Source organism: Chenopodium quinoa, unplaced genomic scaffold (genome assembly GCF_001683475.1).
Source record: "Chenopodium quinoa cultivar QQ74 unplaced genomic scaffold, ASM168347v1, whole genome shotgun sequence".
NCBI lineage: Eukaryota > Viridiplantae > Streptophyta > Magnoliopsida > Caryophyllales > Amaranthaceae > Chenopodium > Chenopodium quinoa.
Window position 1 is genome coordinate 3865248 of NW_018744367.1, and position 22695 is coordinate 3887942.

Consider the following 22695-nt stretch of genomic DNA (forward strand, 5'->3'; position numbering starts at 1 on the left):
CCCGTGGCATAAATTATTCTTCTTATTTAGGTTTTGTATTATAGTTCATTTTTCCCGTGGCTAGATGAAATTATGCCACGAAATTGGAATTCTCGTGGCATAATTCGTGGCACAAGTGATGATTTGTTGTAGTGTAAATCGCATCTCTCGAATCTTGACTTAACCATTTATAAATTAATTCTACATATTGAAACTAAGCCTTAACATCAATTCTCATCAGTCAAATCTCGAATCAATATTACATAACTCATACAATTAAACTAGCACTAATCTAATCGCGTAGCAATATATCAATCAATAGGAAATTAATTCAAAGCATCAACAATAATTATTCATCCCTTCATATTATTTACGGATCCCCAAGAATCCTAGAAATAAACTACTCACACATAATTAAATCTAAACTAACCAAAGAAATTAAAGAAGACATAATTAAATCAAACAATAAAATCAATAGAAATAAAAGGGAAGAAATCGTCACCGAAAAAAGGGAAAATATGAATTGCATAAACCAAAGTGTAAACAATCTTGAGAGAACAATCTACTAGAAAATCTTAAACTAAAAATCTAGAATTAAGCTCACGAATGAAGTCCATCAACACGCTTAACAAAGCGTATTTATACTAATCCAAAACTTCCTAAAATAAAAGAAATAAAACGAGCTTCAAAATTACATGAAGAAACGCGCGCTCGGTAGGGCTCCTGACTGCCCGGCCGGGCGCGCCTCCAAATCTTCAAAGCCTTTCTCAAGCCCGGATGGGTGAGCTCATCGGGTAATGAACTTCTTCACTCTCTCGCCCGGTTCGGCGAGTGTATTGAGCATAGCACCTCTCGATTTGGGCTTCTTGGGTGGCCCATCTCAAGCTCTTTCTTGGACCTTTATAGTTTCGGTCCGTTGCCTCGGCTTCTTCCTCTTCACCGAGCCCTTAATCATCGGTCTCAATTACTCTAACAAGGTCTTAGGATTCGAAAAATTATCATAAGAGTGCACTCCATGTCCAATTCTCGCACTGGTTAAATAATCCCAGAAACTGCCTCAAAATTCGCAATCTAATATATATATATATAAAGGGGAGTTTTTTCCCGGGTTTTTAGAGAGCCACATAGGATTTAATTTTCTTAGCGCGCCATATAGGATTATAAATTTTAGTGGTAGCCAATTAAATAAGAGATTATTAATTTCTTTCAGAATTAAATAGTTCAAATGTCACGTAAGCGAAATTGGGGAATGAGATTTTTAAGTTTAAATTAATTAAATATAAAATATTATCTTTTGATATTAGGAATTTTATCTAAATATGTAACAAATTTTTAGCACATAAATACAAAAAAAAAAATATATATATATATAGTTTTTAAAAAATCGAACAAACCGTGCATTGCACGGGTTTCATCTAATTTCCTATAAAACAATTCCAAAGCTACGAAAACACTAGAAAACGCATATTAGTACTTCCTCCATTTTTTTATAAGCTAGAGTTACTATTTTTGTCCGTTTTTTTATAAGCTAGAGTTCTATTTTTGGAAATCTCATACTCCCTCCGTTTTTTTAAAAGCTAGAGATTTGATTACACGGAGTATTAGGAGGTTTAATAAAATAAGATGTTAGTAGGGTAGATAAGGTTATTATTTTATTGAAAAGTAAAGTGGGTTGAGAGGGAGTGGGGACCATTGGAGGAGTGAGAAATAATAAAGTATGAAAGAGTGGGGACATTAGTGGTTAAAAATATATTATTAAACCATGAATGAACTAACTTGCTTTATCAACAGAGACAACAACCCAGCAAGAAGCATCCAGCAGCATCCCAAAAGCAAAATTATCAACAACACTGCAAGCTGGCAAGCAAGCCAACCAAATAGACCCACCAACAAGCACAAAATCTTGGCAGCAGCACCAATTCAGCAACACTGCCAAAGAAACAAAGGCAAGCAACAGGAGCAGCAAGCTAGGCACAAACTAACCTAGTGTGAAACAGAAACAGCATTGAAGGGTATATACAGGAACTTCTAGGAAAAACAGCATTTAGACTAACCTAGTATTAAACAGAAACAACATTGAAGGGTATATACAGGCAATTCAGAAATGAAGGTTGTCTTTCCTTACTGTATTCTAGGCTAGAGAAATGAATATGAGAATATTACCTAGCAGAAAGGGTCTGCATCATCATCCTTTTCTTCTTCAATGATTTCATCTTCAAGTTTACTATCAACCTTTACTTGATTGCTTTCACGATGCCAATCTTGCATACATACTAAAGCTTGAATTGTTTTTGACTTTAATGAACTTCGCGATGCCAAAACAGTCTTTCCTCCAATACTAAAAGCAGACTCCAAAGCTACAATACTTACAGGAATAGTCAACAAATCCCGTGCCATCTTAGATACCACAGGATACCTCACAGAACTTTGATGCCAAAACTCTAAAATATCTAATTGTGAATTTAGATCTAAAGCATCATCATTTAGGTAAATCTCAAGTTGTGACTTTCCTACTTGAGACCTTGCACTAGTACTGACAAAATGGTCATAATCATCAAAGTAGTTTCTAGCTCCGGAAGTACTAGGAGGAGAAGGAGCAACTATAATAGGAGAACTACTAGCATATTGCAACTTATAATCCTCAAACATTGACTTCATAGTTCCCAACACCAAGTTAATTTGTCTTGAGGCCTCTACACTTCCATATAACTTACTAAAACAATATTCCACAAATTTCACTTTATACCTCGGATCAAGAATGGCGGCACATGACAAGTACAAATTGCAATCCGACCAATACTTGTCAAATTTTTCAAGCATTGGTTTCACTATTTCCTTTAAATAATCATAAGGACCTTTCTCTGCCTCAAGAAAATGGCGATGCACCATCCATGCACCTTTAAAATACACATTAGAAATAGGATTCACCGCCAAAAACATACAAGTAACCTCATAAAACAACTCCAAAAAATTGTGAATCACGCTTGCTTTTTCCCACTCATCCTCTAAAGGAATATATGATTGAAATGAAGCATGACTAGATCTCAAGTGAAGAAAAACATCTTTGAAGTAAAGAGAAGTGCCAAGCATTTTATACGTGGAATTCCAACGAACATGCATAACAAGGTTCAATTTCCTTTTTACATCAAGGTGAAATATCTTCTCCGCACAATCATAGAATTCTTCACTTCTATGAGAAGATTTGTTGATCAACTTTATAAATGAATGAATTTTATCCAAAATTCCACTAATACAAGTCAATCCTTTAATATGGGCACAACACCGCACATGAAACAATCTCACCACAACTTAACCCTCCTCTAGGAACAAGACGTCTCTTCAAACAAGATATCATTGCATCATTATAAGTTGCATTATCAACGTTGATAGAGAGTATCCTATCATCTAATTTCCATTGGCAAAGAAACATACAAATCTCATTAGTAATACTTACCCCATCATATGGAGGAGCCAAGACCCTAAACCTAAGAATTTTTTTCCGGAGTTTCCATGAATCATCAACAAAGTGAGAAGTAACACAAATGAAATGTTGTCTAGTATGATTTGATTTCCAATTATCGGTTGTTAAATAAATTAAACCCGAAACATTAGACAACAAATCTTTCAATTTATCCCTCTCTAATACATAAGCCTTCAATAAATCTCTCTTTGTAGTTGCACGGCCAAATGGTATAAACTTAGGAGTAGCTCTTTCATCATTCTCCTAAATCCTTGTTTTTCAACCATAGTGAATGAATGACCTCCCTCAACAATGAAATTAAGAATCTCTTTTTGAAGTTCATTCATGTCAAAAACAAAATTTTCTTCATCACTATCTTCCTCAAATGTAAGTCCTAGAGGCCTATTTGCATACCTCTCTAAATGACGCTTCAAATGAGATGTACCACTATCACGATGTGCAGATAAAATAGAATTACAATGTACACATGTAGCAATTCTCTCACCTTGAATATTATTCCCTTCAATAAGCTCTCTCTAAACTTTAGACCTCTTCTTTCTCTTTCGTTGAGGAGCGATGTATTCATTATATCCATCATCACATGCCGTAGAAGTAGTAGTAGTATCATCATCCATATTAAGGAACACACTGCACAATTATAAGTACTATTTTGAATCAGACAAAAAAAAGATTGGATATCAGAGATCAAGCATCAGCGTAATGCATAAATGATCAACAATTTAAAAGTTTGATGATAAATATTATATAGTGAAATCGAAACTTCGAGCAAAACATAGATCAAGTAAATCGAAATTTGAATATGAAAACATCAAAACAGTGAACATTGCTTAAATTGCATATGAGAAACACAGAGATTAAAGCTAATTCGATAATTTAACCTAAATTTTCGTAAAAAAATGTGGTTAATCAACACATTCAAAGCGAAACTAAAATTGACATGTTGTATCAATCGAAACCCACAGTTGATTATATCAATTCAAAGAACAAATTTTACCCAAAAATGTTAAAAAAAATTGAACAATTATGTCGAATCATATAGCAAAATAATCGAAATTAACTTACCTCAAATGTTTTTAGTGGAAATCTACACACTGCCAAGCAAATCTTTACTACTTTTTTTTTTTATTTTGATGGCTCTCATTACAGTAGAATTATATAACTACAACAGGAATAATAATCAATAATTCGAGACAAATAAGGAACAAATATCAATAACATTAACAAAAAAAAAAACATGAATCAAAATTGAAGAACAAATTAAGAGAGAGAAAATGATGATACCTGAGAAGCTGAGAAGCGGCTTCAATGGAGAACTCTGAGTGTGCTTCAATGGAGGAGAGAGAAAGGTTTCTGGAAATTATTATTGGGGTTAAGTCAGAGAAGGGGTGAGTGGGGCTGACCCCTTACCATTATTATTGGATTTTTTATTTTAATTCTTAAATTATTGGTTTCTAATTGAAAACTCTATAAAAACACTATAAAATAAGACCCTATAAAAGCCCTATTCACTAAAAAATTAAAGGGTCAAAATCCTTTAGTATTAGGCCCGACCCTTTTGCCATTGGATAGCCCTACCCAATAACCAGGCCTAGTCACTAATTGAAGGCAAAACAGCCCACATTCCAAGAAAAGCGGAACGTTTCCCTGTCATCAGAAAATTAATACTCTGCATCATCAATCGTGTCACAACCCACAATCTCAACTACAGTGACTCAACTTCACACTTCACTAAACACTGCCATTCAAACGGTCGACTCCTCCACATTTTTCAAATTCACAAATTCTCTCTCATTTCAATATATATACACACACCCTTCTATTTCTCCATTTTCTCTCTTCTCTCTTACAATTCTAAAAAAAAACAAACATTGTAAGGAAAAAAATGGGGATTGGAAAAACGTCATATGAAGAGCGTCGCCAAAAGAGGGTGGAAGAGAACAAGAAACGCTTGGAAGATCTCAACCTCATTCATCTTTCTCAAGCTCTGAAAACTCTTTCCCCCAAATCGTCTCCGGTATTACCATTAATTGTCACGTTAATAGTGTAATTTGAACTAGTAATGTTAAATCCTGACTCGGGGTTTTGTTCATGTGTTATTATGTAGAGGTTGACTTACTTATATTTGTTTTTTTTGGGATTTTTGTGAAATGGGCAGATGAAGAAGGTTGGTAAGCCTCGTATATTTGATAAACAAACAGTTGAAGTGAGACGATCTGCTCGAGTTGCAAGTAATCCTGCCCCTGTTTATGCTGAAATTTCATTACCTAGATTTTCTTCACCTAGAAAGTGAGTTCATTAATGTAATTTTTCAGTGAAATTTGATGTGCTTATTATTAAAAATATAAAATAAAAAAGTAAAATAAATTTACATTTTTTTGATGGGGTAATTGTAAATGTATGTAGGAGTTATGGAGTAGTGAAAGCAAGGGATTTTACGAATCGAGTAATAGCTAGTGATGATGTGAGAGAATATGCAATTGAAGAAGCAGAGAAGCTGAATGCTAAGCTTGAAGAAGAGGGGTTTCCTACTCTTGTTAGACCCATGCTTCCTTCTCATGTCACTGGTGGTTTTTGGCTGGTAACTTGTTTTTTTTCTTCAATTATTAGTCCATGTTTTATGTTTTGTTGACACGTTTTGACTCTGAGACAAGTTCTTCGATTGTGAAATTAGTTGTTGGTCATATTGTTTGGACCTCTAATATTTAAGAATATGACATGATTTTACAAGTTAACCATTTTAATTTATGTGCAAATTGTATTTTATTTGTATCCTCTTAGAATTAGTTGATTTACTTTTCAACAAGTGTGTACTAACTAATACAAGTAATTAGCATATGTGACTATTAATTCTGGACATACAAGGTAGTGTACATTATCCCATCTTATGTCGAGTCACTTGTTTGTGTCACAACCTTTTAAGTGTAGATATGTGTGTTGGGTTGTTAAAATGCTGTTTTCAATAATATGAAATTAAACATTAGTGTGTTAGTTTGGTAAATATGACATTTTATACTGCCGTTTACTGCAGGGTCTCCCTACTGATTTTTGCCGGAGGAACCTACCTACAAATGATGGAATGGTGACATTGGTAGATGAAGAAAATGAAGAGTATCCAGTTGTTTATTTGGCTCGAAAGCGTGGTCTTAGTGGAGGCTGGAAAGGTTTTGCTGAGTCTCATGAACTTGTTGATGGGGATGCTGTTATTTTTCAAGTGATCAGTAGCTCAGTTTTAAAGGTGAATCTAAAATTTGCACAACTTAAACCTTTGTTCATTATATAACAAAATTTTTTGATGAAATATCTTATTTTGTAAATGCAGGTTTATATTATAAGGGGAAGTGGGCAAGATTCTGGTACAGATTAAGAAGCTCTTGCAATTCTTAGGAAATCATGCTCTAAAATATAAATTTAGGTATAATATGCTTCTTTTATATTACTGATTTTACTGCAATGCAAACTTTTGCTGCATACTCTGATGTTATGTAGTTCTTTGGAAATCATGCTATAAATAAGAAATATAGGTGTAGAATATGTTGCTTTTTTTTTTTTAAACTGATTCTTCTGCATTGCAAACTTTTTGATGCATGCTCTGATGTTATGTAGTTCTATGTTCAGTTTTCCATTGTGTGTTATTGAATCACTTGCGCAATTACGCCTATTTTGGTAGGCAACAATAAATGGTGGTAAGTGTGTTACGGCGTACCATATGAGCTATAGGCTATTCTAGACCTTGGGTGTGAATGGTGTGATCGTCCTGTTCAATTCGACCATAAAAGCCAGTATCATGTTAATAATGGATTGAATTGTCCGTTTGAATTGTTGTTCAAAATTGTACGTAATGCTGGAAACTTTGTTATGCTGGTTATGCTATGTAGGAATGTAGCACATAAAATTGCGTTCAAATTTTCTTATGGAGTGATTTAGACTAAATGTGCTGCTCTTTTCTTGACCTTTTTCTTGTTAATATTGCAGGTAGGGTGTTTACATCATCAGTTAGAATCGAGTAGATTGAGTAGGAAAATTATGCTGCTATTTATGGAAATGTCTTCAATTCAACTTTTTGGTATAAGATGATCATGAATGGATTTTTGTATAGCCTTTGTTTCGTCAAGTGAAAAACTCTCCAAAAATTTTCCATTATGGAATATATTTTTATTTTAGATCGGAAAGGTACATGATCTAAATTTTTTAATGAAATATATATGTATGCAATAGATGTTCAATTATGGTAACACAATAGATGTGAATTAATCGAGATTGTTGTCTATCTACAGATTATTATTGTTGTCACTTCAACGAATTTAAAATTAGATGATAGATTTGGTAATTTTGTTGTAAATCAAATCACTATTTCATGAAAATCAGGTGGAGTCAGGGAGCTCGAGATGTAAAATCAACTATGGAGTTTTTTTTTTGTAATTTTGATTCCCAATTTAATTCTTAATTACTATGAAAATTTTATTTGTAGGGACATGAGATGTAAAATACTTTTATTCTCACAAAATACTAAATTTACAAAAAATGGAAAATCTAATCCTAGATAAAGTGGAGTCACAAAATCTTTCCCTTTTCCTAAAGTGGCTCGGTTGCGATTTTGGGAGCTAGGAGTCTAGTTCTAGATTAAAGAATGCAATTGCCAAGGATCTATAACGTGCCACTCAACAAAACTTATGAAGGCTTGAACTTAACCTCACAAGGGTTAGCAATTGCTAACTCTAAGCTTCATAAGTGAAGTAGTGCTTCATGGTCCCAAATTTCTTAAGTGAACTACCTTAGCATGCAATCAAGCTCCCACACCAAAACCTATGTTACCAAAAACTCGACATCATACACCAAAATAAAAGAAATACTAGGCCTAACTTAAGCTAGCGAGAAAAGCTATTGTATTTATCAAATTGTTGTGCTCAGGGAAAGAATGCTTGCATTATCCTGCAATTGGCAAAGCCTGAGGTTGAGGGTAATGTCCAAAAGCTAACAAGAAGAGATGACATTTATCATTTGTAATTACGACTCCAGCGAAAACCTCTCTAAGCCTTACCAGTAATTAAGTATCTACAATAATGAGCAACAATCACAAAAAACATATGAAAACGAATGACATTCCATCACTTCTAGCAGATAACTCAATTGAAGGACGGCAAATATTAGATATTTGATGCTAAGAGCTAACTAAAATTGAATTCCAGAATTCCAAACAACAGCATACTGTAAAGTAAGTTGTACTTCCAAGCATAGATTCATGGTTTTACAACTCAACTATAACTAGAAACCACAATAAGAACTTCCAACTCTGAAATCAATCTAGGTTATTGTCACCAGCCAGTCAGCCACTGCCAAAAAAAAGCATAGAATAAAAAAAAAATTAAAAAAGAAAAAAAAAAAAAAAAAAAAAAAAAAAGCAAAATGAAGTATGTTATCGTGCCTATTTCATTTTGGCTTCAGTAAACAAAACATGGCTATTAACTCGAGGATCAAATTTACGGAACTCGAGCTTCTCTGGAACCTTCTTAGGGTTCTTCTTTGTTACATAAAAGAATCCAGTACCAGCCGACGAGACGAGCCTGATAAATATTGCACCACCCTTAGCCTTTCCCATTTTTCAAATTAACACTCAAACAAGGCCAGTTACACCTTCAAATTGAGAATTTCAAGTATCAATTTTTGGTGTCCAACCACTAATATTAACAAAACAATAGTTTGTGGATACAAAATCATAACTATCAATTAGGCAGTCGAAAAGAAATATAATTGATTTATTAAGTAACTTTACTTCTCGTTTCAAACGCAGCTTAACTTCTCACAAAATGTGTCAAATATCTCTTCCCCTTAGATCAGATCCCCAAATAATACTTCGTATATAAGAAGCCAAAAGTAAGGAAAAGTAATAGCTTCAACCCCTCAATATCACAAATTTGCAGAATGAAATGTACATCACAAACAAGGTTAACAGAGAATCAGAGATCACCATACTTTACTTTAAGCATGAAAAAGAACCTGTAGTGTTATCTATGAAGACTGGTAATGGCCATGAAAATTGAAAATAGCTAAGATAGAATTTGTAAGATTACTTAAACTGTTTAGCATACGTAGAATGGTGGCGAAAACCAGCAAAAAAATCTTGGTTTAAAATAGAATAATTCATGAGGTTGATTGACTGTCAAGTTTACTCAGCAAAAAAGATAGGCTATGGTAATGTGTGAAATCAGCAAGGTAATAGAAGAAAAACGCCGAAAACACCACATAGCTCCCATTTCATAACAAAAACTATTTGGGATCATAAACTTCATGTGTGTGCAAATTAGATTTATAGTAATGCAGCCGATACCCGAGCTCAGTTCAGCCTGTATGTTCTCTATTACATCCTCACAAATTCACAATCCAGGCTGGAGGAGGGTAACACAAGCCGGGCCAAGAGTCAAACAAAATATATAGTCCCAAATCAATACTATATGATCAGTCTCAACCATCAAAATTTGTCTCTATAAATTTGCCCACTATCAAATTATGTCAACTCAAACAAGAAACTAAACTAAACCCAATTGAAATCTAGATTGCAACATCCTCAACTCTTTTTTCTAGTATTCTTCTTAATTGATCAATGAATAGAACTTCCAAACCTACATAATCCGAATCTTATACTACATTTTACCCAGTATAAATTACAGCCAATATGAGCTAAAACAAATGAACCCAGAAAAGTTGAGTAAAACAACTAGAATTGCAACAATAAATATATAAATCCAATTATCAAAACTTAAATCACCATACATTCACCCAGAAAAGATTGAGCAAAAACAAACAAAATCCAGAAAAACTAACCTTAATATTGAAATCAATATGATGAGAGAGACGAACAGTGACAATTAACCCAAGAATCCAGGAATTCAAAAAACAAGAACCCTACCTTGTGCGATAATAATTAGGGTTACAAATCAAGAAAATTAAAGGAAAAAAAAAATTCTGAAAATACTTTCCACTAGTAAAAAAGAAACTAACTCGTTTTCCAGGAATTGTTTGATATTCAGGTGAATCAGATTCGAGCTTCAAGTAACTTTCCTCAATTTGACGAGTCTCCTAGGCGCATAGTTGCGCTATATGCAAAACTTGTAAATAGGAGGGCAATATGGGAATTGTGTGAGGCTTTGTAAAGTGCTGACTATATTGACTCCGTTTTATTTTGAAAGTAGGTAGTATCTGTGCGATGTCCACGATGTTAACTTAGTACATCCAGGATGTTAACTTAGTACATTTATGTAAAAAAAACAGTTAATATTAACCTGTTTAGATTAGTTGTTATCAGGGGGGAAAAAAAAATTCCTGCTTGAATTATAGCATTATAGTAGAAGTCAACCAACAAAAAAAAAAAACAAAAAAAGAAAAAAGAGCTATATTATTCAGCAATGTTCAATTCTGCCAAAGTTATAACACTTTGGGGGAATGGAGAAAATCGTACAATAAATATCTCTTAACTAAAAAATAAGTAGGTGATAAAGGTTAAAAAAAACAACCACAAATATCTCTTCACCAAAAAAATAGGTAGGTAAAAAAAAAAAAAAAAAAAAAAGGAAATGGGCGGGATTTTAAGGTCTTTTGGATGGAAAAAAAAAAAGAATCGTTGTAGTATAGTATTATATATTGTAACGGGCTGCTTTTTCGAGTAGACTTGCTTTGGATGTTTAGGGATTAGTATTTTATTTCATTTGAATTTTCTCTCACATAAAAACTTCCTCTCTTCGCAACCTTTCTCTCTCTTCGTGACCTTTTCTCTTCTCCCTTTGTCCCAGCTTCAGGCACCCATTTGGAGTTGTTGTAGGAGATTGAGACTACTGTATTTGAAAGATTGACTGTGTATTGCTGGCATGTGGTGAAGTTGTTCATTTTGTTTTTGTTAAAATTGATTTAATCTAATAATATTCACACTTGTGTGGTGATGAATTTGTAAAATTTGTTCACTTGAATTTACTTAGGTTGAGAATGAATTTTTTTTTTTTTTTTTTGTATGTGCCTTGGGTTTTATGTGTTCAATTATTTTTCTGTTAAAACTGATTTTATTTAAGTGTAGTCGGACTTGTGTGGTGATGAATTGGTAAATTTTGTTGAATTTACTTATGATGAGAGTGAATTTCTTTTTTTGTTATGTTGAATGTGCTTAGGGTTTTCTGGTTTCGAATTTTATATGGGTTTCTGGTGAATTATGGATTCGTGCTTAGGTTTTTCTTGTTTCGAAAATTGTATGGTTGGTTTAGGGTTGAATTTTGGATTCGTGCTTAGGGTTGCTTAGGAATTTCTGAATTCGTGTTTAGGGTATTTTGGTGTCGAATTTTATATGTGCTTATGGGTTGCATGCATGTATATTTTATGTTAAAAATAAAGAGTTATTGGTGTCGTGGTTGATTGAATAATTGTTATATTTGGGGAAAATGTCTATGCTTTTGTGGTGGAATGAAAATTGGTTAATGATTAGTTGAATTTGAAAGTAAATTGAGTAAAATTTGGGTGTGTGTTGGTGATGGGTAAAAGTAAGGTATGTGAACAATAGGTCTAGATTTGTATGTATCTCAGTATTGTGTTTTAATTTTGGTGATGGTAGTCTGTAAAATCTCCCTTATAGGTGACCAAATTGCTATGTTGGTAGGTATAATTTACTTTGTCGGCATTGTATGTTTTGCTTGTGCATGTTAAAAGAAACTTGATGATGTGTGTTGATCCATAAATTATGATAAATTCTGCAGAGTTTGTGAAAAAAGTGTTATGTGAAATATATGTGCAGGATTTTTAATTATGAAGAAGAGGAAGGGAGCAGAAGGATCTTCTACTATTTTTAGTAGGCATTACAAAGTCAATTCTATGCTTAATATTAGTCAAGAGCTCAGCAATAACCTTCTCATAGTTGTTAAAATCTTGATCCGGATCTTACGATCCTACTGTTTCACGATCCAAAATTGCGTGATTGATCCGGATCTTTGGTAGGATCTTAAAGTTTGTAGGATCTTACGTTCATACTCTGACATTAATTATGAGTGGTAGGATCTCAACACGATCCTACGATTTTATTACGATCCTACGATACAATCCAACATTTCTCTGTAATATGAGACTTTAATTTATTTTGACATATTTTTTATTACTCATTAGGTTATATGCACCTAAATTTAATGTATTCAATAATTATCGCTAATAAATTAGCGAATCCGTGACATTAATATGATTTTATCAATTGACAACTTGTAATTATCATAGTTAAGGTCTTATTCTTGACAAATTTGCACATAATTTATCAATTTAAACTTGTGATATTAATCTTCTAACTACCATACAGATAAAGCTAAATGAAGATAGACCTTTCTTAAGCAAACCAATGTCTTTTAGCATTAAAACCCCTTTTCAAAAAATGTTTTAAAGTCAATTTATAGCATAATATATAATATTATTTGTTATTAAGTAGGATCTTACGATTCTACGATTCGATCCCACCCCCCCCCCCCCTCATCGAATCAAGGTAGGATCCTGATCTTAACAACCTTGAACCTTCTCAGGACTTCTGATGCACTTATCCCAAACAGCTTGATTTCTCTCTTTCCAGATAACATATAGCAGCCTTGCATACATGCTCTGAAGCACCTGTCTATTAAACCTTCAAGGAATTTGACTCAACTTTTCATTACAATCTTCCAAGGAGCTAGGACACATCTGAACATTAAGGCTTAGAGAAAGGATCTTAGTGCATTTCATGGAGTACTCACATCCAAAAAACAAATGCTCAACAGTTTCATCAGCATTATGGCAAAGAGGACAAATAGCATCAAGACTCACACCAATTCTAAAGAGTAACTCTTTCACTCTGATTTTTTTCCAAAGTATCATCCAACATATGATCTTGTGCTTAGGTGACTGTAGATACTGGAAAAACATATAATCAAACTTTAAAGGATGTTTTATCTTCTTATAAATATATATAGGTAAATCTAACAATATTCTTTTAAGCTACAATATAAATCACGAATGCAGAATAGAAAATACACATTTTGAGAGGTAAAAGAGGAATAACACTGTAGTTAAGCTTTTTAATTGAGGACTTGTGGCTTTTTAAGGTTAGATATTAGAGATAATTAATCATGAAGTCTTGAGTAGCAAGTCTTGTGATAATTACTATTCAGTTGAACCCAAAAATAGAAAATCTTAAGCCAAAGCTCTACCGGTAATTCCTTCTTTAATGTTGCAATTCTCGAAATTTCAGATTTATCGTAAAATGCAAACCTCACTACCCCACCATTAAATTACTCGAATGCGACGATGCAAAGCTGTCATTCAAATCAATAGACTGTTATTTCGGATTCAATAAGTCCAAAGGTAAACATTGTTCATTACAGTGAAATTTCAGCCATAAATACTCTACATTACATAACAAAAGGAATTACTATACATCTTTAATTTCTATCTTCCACTAATCCACATTATTTAACATTATTGACCCAAATTCAATAGCCTTGAGGCCCTTATTTCAATTGCAGCAAAAAGACATGCAAGGATGAAATAGAAGTGCAGCAATACTTAACGACATGCACAGGAAAAACAAAACTATCTTACCAATTAATCATTACTTTCTAATAAAGATTTTACATTCAAATTTTCCTGTAAAAGATGTAATAATGACATTATTGCCTTCAAATATAAAAAATGCACATCAGTAAGCAATTATCAATTAAACAAATTTCTAAATTCAAAATTATTCACTCTAGCTAACCCCAAAACAACAATAATCACCGTTACTAAACGCAAAACTCAAAAACATACTCAATAAAAAGAAAATTGATAATAGATAAGTTACCAGAAGGTGTAGCAACAACTAATTTAAGAACAAAACCCCGAACAAAGCCGCCATAAGAGCTTTGTAAGACTAGCAAAATTAATTTTTCTTCTTCTTCCTACTACGCTGTTCTCTCTCATCTTTTTGACTAGGATATTTTTAGAGGGATACAGTAAGAGTGTTAAAGGCATAGGCGCACCACACACCGCCGCAACATCAGATTGTCGGAAATCGAAGCCGCCGCACCAGATCTACCGGATTACGAACCCTTGGTGCCCCTCATTACGAGATAACTCAAATCCATAAATAATAGGAAACTCCAAATCTATTATTTCTATTATCCACCAAAAAATGAAGAAAAACGTGAATCTCTACTACTCCAATCTAATCTGAAAGAAAATTTAGGAACTTTGGAATCACTCTAAAAATCAACATTTTTCTAGAAGAAGGGGAATTTTGATTTTTTTAAATTCGTAACTCGGAGATAAGAAAACAGCGGGGGTTAAAATATTTGGGGTCTTCAATTTCAAATTTCAAAATTTTGGGTATAAAATACGGAGGGAAAGAATATAATATTGAAAATTTAGCAGCCGTTGTGTTAGCTCTTGTTGCCGTTGTATTAGCCCAATCTAATGCAACGGTATATAAGGGACCGTTGCATTAGATATGATATATAATTGACTGTTGTATTAGTTAATCCTACCGTTACATCAGGCTATCTATTGCGACGACATTGAATAGGGCATTGCATTAGCTCATTTTTTGGCGTTGCATTTGATCGAAAATGTAGTAGTGAATAAAGGTAATAATACACTACAATTGTCACCATAAAAACCTTCCATTTACAGTGTATTGCAACTATTATGACATTTTTAATTTAGGGAAGTGTTGCAACTATAAAAAAATGGAGGAAATATATGATTTAAAAAAGGTGAATTATAGCAAACACAATTTTTCTAATTTATTTTGACAATGACACTATTTCCTTTGTAGTATTATGAATTTAATTTATGATACTCCCTCCGTATTTTATTACTTACTCCATTTCTCCATGCGCGAAGTTTTATGAGAAATAATAGAAAGTAATGAAATATGAAGAAAGTGAAGTTGGTGGAAGAATAAAATATGATTGTTGGGAGGATAGAGAATATGGAAATATTAAAGTATGATAGCTGGGGGATCCACTAGGAGTAACGAAATTAGTAAAATATTGTGAAAGGTTTCCAATAACGGAAATGGAGCAAGTAATAAAATACAGCCGTAAAAGGAAATTGGAACAAATAATAAAATACGGAGGAAGTACTTGGTTAGGTTTCGTGCCATGGACGGTAATTTTACTAAATTTAATTATAAAAAAAGAAAAATTTATTATTACATCCGTTTTTCTAAGTCTTACCCAATTTTCGATTGAGAATGTATTGGGTGCGTACTGGCACACGAAAATTTGCGTGTGACAGGCTTGGCTGATATGTTTCATGTGTTGGCTGTTATGTTTCATGTGTTGGGTGATATGTTTCATTTGTTGGCTGATATGGTTTTTGTGTTGGCTAATATATTCCTTTTGTTGGTTGATATGTGTTTTTTTTTTTGATATGTTCTTTTTGTTGGCTGCTATCAGACATCAGTTGGGTGATAAGTTTCTTAAGTTGTCTGACATCTTTATTTTGTTTGCTGATATGTATATTTTAATTGTTGGCTTATATGTTTCATTTTGTTGGCTTACCTGTTGCTTTTGTTTGCTGATTTCATCCTTTTGTTGGCGGATATGCTTCATTTGTTGGAGGATATGTTCCTTTGATTGGCTGATAAGTACCTTTTGTTGGGGATATTTTCTTCTTGTTGGCTGATATTTATCTTTTGTTGGCTGATATATTCCTTTTAATAGCTGATACGTTTTTATTAATGTCTGATATGTCTCTAATGTTGACTGATATCAGACATCAATTGTCTAATATATTCATTTTAATGGCTGGTATGCGTCATTAGTTTTCTTTTCACCACCACTCACTACTCAGTTTTACTTCATTTTCTCCTCACGGAAGCACAATTCCCCTGTTCCCCCAGTTCACGAACAACAACCCAATAATAACAACAAGCAACAACAACAACCGCACAAACCACCGGCTGCTCCCCAACTGCTGCCCAACCAGCCACCATCAATCGCTGCTCCCCAATTGCCGCCCAACCAACCACCATCAACTGCTACTCTCTAACTGCCGCCCAACCAGCCACCATCAACAAGCGTACTCCATCAATAGAGAACTGCCACCAATCACAACCACCGTCCATAATAGCCGTGACTGTAATTGCAACTCCCCTACGACCTGCACCTCACCAGCGAATCGCACCTCACCATCGTACAACAGTCACGACTGTAATTGCACCTCACCAACGAATCGCGACTGATTGAAGAACGAAGTACTCTCTGTTGATTGAAGAAGTGAAGATTGAAGAACCCTACCAATTCGATAAGTTTTGGATTATTCATGGCCTTTGTTCGATCAATTAAGATCCGTGAGGTATGGTCTAAGTTTTCTTGATTCGATCTTTGATCGACGATTACTTCTTCGTAGCAATGGATACGGAGTTTCCCGGCGTACTTTTCCGGTTATGCTTTGAAGATCATTCAATTAGGGTTAACGTTGCCGCACGAACTATTGGTTGCGGACTGCCGCACCCAATAGTTCGTGTTTTCGTTTTTCTAAGTTGTACTTATCTTTACCTTTTTCCTTTTATGATAACTTTTTATTCATTTTTTATCATCCACAATCTCACTTTGTGGGCCCAATCTCTTTACTCTCTACCTTTCTCCACATTAATACAAAAGGATCCATTTATGTTGGTTCCCATTTTTACTTACAGTAATTGAGTAACACTCAACTAAATGAAAGTACTAATTATTTTATAAAAACACCATGGACAAAATACAGCTATAACATACTTCGCATTTATTATCTTCTTACTTTTCATATATAATGAAATGAAACTTGAATTGGAACAAAGTGAAAGAGTCGATAGATTAGACAAATGAGGATATTAAAATTAGATCTTATACCATTCATATGAGTGTTTTAAAAATTCAATGATATTTTGGTATCGTTTTTTCTTTTTATTAACCAAATAATTATTTTAAAATTACGTATTACACTCAAGGAGCAGGAATTACAAACCCGACTAATGATATTTAGTCAAATTTCTTCCGTAACGAAATATGTTAATATGAAAATATCGGAGATAAATTTAAAAAGGATGAAATTTTAATTAATCAAATTGTCATACATGATTACATGAATATATAGTTCAATTATTGTTTCTAATGTAAAGCTATGTTGTTAAATTCCATTGTTTTGTTCTTTGTAGTAGAATTGGATGAGAAACCTATTAAAGCATTAAAAAAAAAAGCAAAAATTCCAATTTTACAATACAAAAAAGCATTTTTCAACATAATCTAAGTATTTAGAAGATAAAAATTGCGCTGGAATAAAAATTATTGTGATTTTAATACACTTTGTGATAGTGAACATAAATTATTAAATAATAAACATAAATAGCTACATATTTTTAAAAAATAGAATAAAGTTATTTTAATCAAAAAGTATGCTATTATATTAGTAGGAAGAATCCTAATAAGAAGAACACTTTAAAATTTCTGGATGAAAAATACAGGAAGAACATAATAATAATAATAATAATAATAATAATAATAATAATAATAATAATAATAATAAGGGAAAATTGCATTAAATAATACGACATTTGCTCCGTCCGCTAATTAAAAACAAGTCCACCTTTTGTTTATTTCAGAATAATACGACCTTTAGGGGTACTCCGCTTTAAACAAGTTATTTTACCTACAACCTGAATAACCGGTTAAAATTTTCAATAAATTCGTTTAATAATCTAATTAACACTTAATTAAAACTTTAATTATGGTTAATTAATAATTAAAATAATTAAAATCTTAAAAAAAAAAAAATACCCACCTCCACCACCAGCCACCCTTTCCCCTTCCCCGACGACCTTTCCCCTTCCCCGACGACCCTCCCCTTCCTAGCCCCAACCTCTGGCTCCCAGTCCACCCACTTAACCACCCCCCTCCCCTGTCGCACTACCGGTTAGAACCCCCTCACTCTCCCCACCGCCGAAGTCGCCTCCCTTCCCAACCCACACCGCCGAATAAAACCGCCACCACCTTCCTCGTAACCCCCTTCCCTCCCCTCGAAACCGCCGAAGTATGCTTTCGGTTAGTGGTGTTGTTGTGGTTGCGCGGAGATAGGTAGTGCGATGGAGTAGATGGCGAGAGGTAGGACTTTGAATTGGTGCGTGATTGTGGAGCTGTGAGATGCGAAATTGTTGCTGGAAGCGGCTGTGAATTGAGAGTTGGTGGTCGAGGTGAGAGTTGGTGCGCTGTTGGAATTTGCTGCTGTTGGTCGATTTTGGTGTGGCGGAGATTGCGGGGTGATGGAGTGGCGCATGGGAGTTGCGGAGGCAGCGGCGAATTGATGTCGTTGTTGGCCAGCGGTCTAGTGGAGATGAAGGGTGGTTTCGGTGGTTGGGCGTGAGGTTTTGCGGGTTGTGATTGGTGGTATTTGCGGTGGCTTTGTGTGTCGAATGGGCTACGAAGGTTGTAGGTGGAGCTGGATGTTGCGGTGGTTGAGGGAAGGTGGAGATGCGGGCTGCTCTGTTTGAACTGGAGCAGGGGAGGCTGGAATTGCGTGGCTGCTCTTGGAAGGGAGCAGGGCAGCAGCTTGGTAGGGGAAGGAGGTTTTGGTAGTGGGAGGTGGGGAGAGGGGGTTGCCGGAGGGGGAGGTGGGGGTTGGGTTGGGTTGGGGTTATTTTTTTCCTTTTCTTTTTTTTTTTAAAAAAAAATTAATAATCTTTTAAAAATTAAAAACATTAAAAAATTTTAAAAAACAAATAAATTTTTTAAACCAATCAAACAATGACACGTGTCCATATAACCTGTTAATCAAGTTAATAACCGGTTATAACTTGTTTAAAGCGGACACCCCCCAAAGGTCGTATTATTCTGAAATAAACAAAAGGTGGACTTGTTTTTAGCGGACGGAGCAAAGGTCGTATTATTTAATGCAATTTTTCCTAATAATAATAATAATAATAATAATAATAATAATAATAATAATAATAACAATAACAACAATAACAATAATAATAATAATAATAATAATAATAATAATAATAATAATAATAATAATAATAATAATAATAATAATAATAATAATAATAATAATAATAATTCTTGGATCGTGGTCGCAATGTATGTGTTAACTTGACTTGATAGGGTCTTCTCCTTGGACACAGTCAGGGCTATCTGACTTTGTTCCTGGACGGGTTATGGCTGATGCGGCTCACCGAAAGCGGAACAAGTACGAATCTAGTGGTCGGATAATTGGATATGATTTCCTTTCCTTCTCATTTTTTTAGCTTGAGGAATTAGAGAAGGAGATTGTTGCGTTGCTGAAAGGGGTTCTAATTCAGAAGTTCTCGACAACTCAGGGCATTGGGGCTCATACTGCTGCATATATATTTTCACTAGGATAGACTTTACTATAACCAGAGGAGTGGGGGCCCAGATTGTTTCTCGGCTTCCCACTAATTTTCTATTGGTTGTATGACTGTAATGCCCCGTATTTTTTAGACGTAGTATTTTCTAATTAATTAATTTATTATTTTTTTCTTAAAATGGTATTTTAGTAACTTATTTAACTATTTGAAAAATGATATTTGAATTTTGGCACCAAAAATATTTTCAAACTTAATTATTATTTTTGATTTTGGATAAGATTAATCATCCATTTAAATATTTAATTAAAATCGAATATAATATATATTTTCGGACATTTTAATAAATGCTAAAATATATTTCATACTTAATTATTTTGGACTGATTTTATAAAATAATTTCCTAAACTAATTAGCTAATTATTTTTGGATTTTCCAGTGAAGGAAAATCTGATTTTGATTAAATTAATTAAGAATTTCCTAATTATTTAATTTAATAAAAACCAAAAATATTACATAGGTAATGTTGGATTTTTATAGCTAAATGATAAGTAGGTGATGGTTAGGTCGTTGACTAACCGCCTAGTATTAAACAAAATTTATAAATTCCTAACTTACCATAAGCAAGCATAGAGGCAAGTTCGAAGTCGAACCACAAGGACTAAGTGTATCAATTTGAGCTAATTAAAACTAGTAGGAAAGATGTGAGGTAGAGAGAGGAACAACTAAAACATTACATTACGCAATCAACCAAAAACTAGGGAAAAGGGAATCCAATTACATTAATGAATTCAACAACAAATTGCAATTAGATGATCATGATCTCAATTAGGAACAACTAACACACTCAACTCACTCCCGCGCAATTAAGCATGCTAATTATCCTACTACGCTAATTCACTCCCGTGCAACTAGCCTAACAAAGGTATGGAAGAATCTAGACTCTCAATCAACTCACTTCCGCACAATTGATTGAAAGCACAATTAAAAACCTAGAATCAATTAGCTAAAAAGACTCTAAACAATGTAAACATCATCCACACAGAATAATCAAGAATCAATTGCATACTAATCACAATCAATCATTCAATTCATCAACACATATAACATTCATCCATTTCCCTAGAACAAAATTTAAGCAATCATTACAAAGAACAACATGGAAAACAAGGTAAAACAAGAATTAAAGCAAGAATCAAACAAGTAATCAAATTATCTACTCTAATCAACAAACAATTAAGCAAAAACAAGTATTATAGAAAGAAATAAAGGTGAGAGAAAGTTAGAAATGCTCATTGAATAGTTGAGAAGAGAATCCACATAATTGCTTCTTCAAGCTCTCAATTCTCCATTGAAATCCCAAGCTTTCTCTCTCTAAAACTACTCCGAAACCAGAGAGAAAAACTCCTAATCTAACCCTAATCCTAATTAGAGGAGAGAGAAAATATGTAAAAATCTGGAAAAAGTCCCCCAAAAAAATAAGATCGACCCCTATTTAAAATACAAGAAAAAAAAGGAGAAAAATCAAAGATTAAATGCGAAGGCTTGAAATTACATTTCTTATCAAGTAAGCCCTATTTGACTACTATGATGCCTATTTCCTACATTTCTTATCAAGTGAACTCATAATTACTCATAACATATCATTATCAATTATTTATAGGTGGCTAAGGCTTGAAATTACAAGAAAATAGCAATGAAAGAGTTTTAAGACGCATTTTCAACCAAAATGGCCCAAGGCCTATTTGACTACTATGATGCCTATTTCCTACATTTCTTATCAAGTGAAATCATACTTACTCATAACATGTCATTATCACTTATTTATAGGAGGTCTAAGGCTTGCAATTACAAGAAAATAGCAATGTAAGAGTTTTAGGACGCATTTTCAACCAAAATGGCCCAAGTACGGCCTATTTGACTACTATGATGCCTATTTCCTACATTTCTTATCAAGTGAACTCATACTTACTCATAACATGTCATTATCACTTATTTATAGGTGGCTAAGGCTTGAAATTGCAAGAAAATAGCAATGTAAGAGTTTTAGAACGCATTTTCAACCAAAATGGCCCAAGTAAGTCCTATTTGACTACTATGATGCCTATTTCCTACATTTCTTGTCTAGTGAACTCATACTTACTCATAATATGTCTTTATAACTTATTTATCGGTGGCTAAGACTTGAAATTACAAGAAAATAGCAATGTAAGAGTTTTAGGACGCATTTTCAACCAAAATGGCCCAAGTAAGGCCTATTTGACTACTATGATGCCTATTTCCTACATGTCTTATCAAGTGAACTCATACTTACTCATAACATGTCATTAACACTTATTTATAGGTGGCTAAGGCTTGAAATTACAAGAAAACAACAATGTAAGAGTTTTAGGACGCATTTTCAACAAAAATGGCCCAAGTAAGGCCTATTGGACTACTATGATGCCTATTTCCTACATTTCTTATTAAGTGAACTCATACTTACTCATAACATGTCATTATCACTTATTTATGGGTGGCTAAGGCTTGAAATTACAAGAAAATAGCAATGTAAGAGTTTTAGTACGCATTTTCAACCAAAATGGCCTAAGTAAGTCCTATTTGACTACTGTGATGCCTATTTTTTACATTTCTTGTCTAGTGAACTCATACTTACTCATAACATGTCTTTATCACTTATTTATCGGTGGCTTAGGCTTGAAATTACAAGACATAGTCAATGGCATACCTCTTCAAGCTGTTGTGTGTCTGTACAATGACTCAGTATGTCAAACATGAATCTCATCACGTATAGGCCACAATCAACTCTGTTATCTTGTTGTGCGCACTAGAATAAGGAAAAAAGTACATGAATCAAACATGCATAGAAAATTAGCAACATCTTACGCATTGTTTATTACGAAAA

General features: G+C 33.6%; 2 protein-coding genes and 1 long non-coding RNA gene across 3 annotated transcripts; 1 reads left to right on the forward strand and 2 right to left on the reverse strand.

Annotated features, from left to right (window-relative positions):
* Window positions 1–2142: 2142 nt before the first annotated feature.
* LOC110696687 (zinc finger BED domain-containing protein RICESLEEPER 2-like) lies at window positions 2143–4074 on the reverse strand. The gene is made up of 3 exons (XM_021874040.1): window positions 3989–4074; window positions 3741–3886; window positions 2143–3242 (listed from the first exon to the last, which is right to left on the reverse strand). Exons 1-3 carry the CDS (start codon window positions 4072–4074, stop codon window positions 2143–2145), a joined length of 1332 nt encoding a protein of 443 aa, XP_021729732.1.
* A 727-nt stretch (window positions 4075–4801) lies between these two features.
* On the forward strand, window positions 4802–7932 carry LOC110696563 (B3 domain-containing protein At5g42700-like). The gene is made up of 6 exons (XM_021873901.1): window positions 4802–5474; window positions 5616–5746; window positions 5864–6038; window positions 6489–6695; window positions 6780–6872; window positions 7433–7932. The coding sequence occupies exons 1-5, from the start codon at window positions 5343–5345 to the stop codon at window positions 6822–6824; spliced, it is 690 nt and encodes a 229-aa protein (XP_021729593.1). The 5' UTR covers window positions 4802–5342; the 3' UTR covers window positions 6825–6872; window positions 7433–7932.
* A 500-nt stretch (window positions 7933–8432) lies between these two features.
* Window positions 8433–11621, reverse strand: LOC110696564. Its single transcript, XR_002506329.1, has 2 exons — window positions 10280–11621; window positions 8433–8790 (listed from the first exon to the last, which is right to left on the reverse strand). It is a non-coding gene; the product is annotated as an uncharacterized LOC110696564 (long non-coding RNA).
* Between the last annotated feature and the right edge of the window lie 11074 nt (window positions 11622–22695).

Excerpts from the sequence above, each read along its gene's own strand:
- LOC110696687 (XM_021874040.1), bottom strand. The coding sequence starts at position 4,074 with ATGGATGATGATACTACTACTACTTCTACGGCATGTGATGATGGATAT. Across the intron at positions 3,887-3,988 it reads CAACGAAAGAGAAAGAAGAG|TGGTACATCTCATTTGAAGC; the intron begins GTCTAAAGTTTA and ends ACATCGTGATAG. Across the intron at positions 3,243-3,740 it reads TAATTTCATTGTTGAGGGAG|GATTGACTTGTATTAGTGGA; the intron begins GTCATTCATTCA and ends CCCATATTAAAG.
- LOC110696563 (XM_021873901.1), top strand. The coding sequence starts at position 5,343 with ATGGGGATTGGAAAAACGTCATATGAAGAGCGTCGCCAAAAGAGGGTG. Across the intron at positions 6,039-6,488 it reads TCACTGGTGGTTTTTGGCTG|GGTCTCCCTACTGATTTTTG; the intron begins GTAACTTGTTTT and ends CGTTTACTGCAG. Across the intron at positions 6,696-6,779 it reads TCAGTAGCTCAGTTTTAAAG|GTTTATATTATAAGGGGAAG; the intron begins GTGAATCTAAAA and ends TTGTAAATGCAG.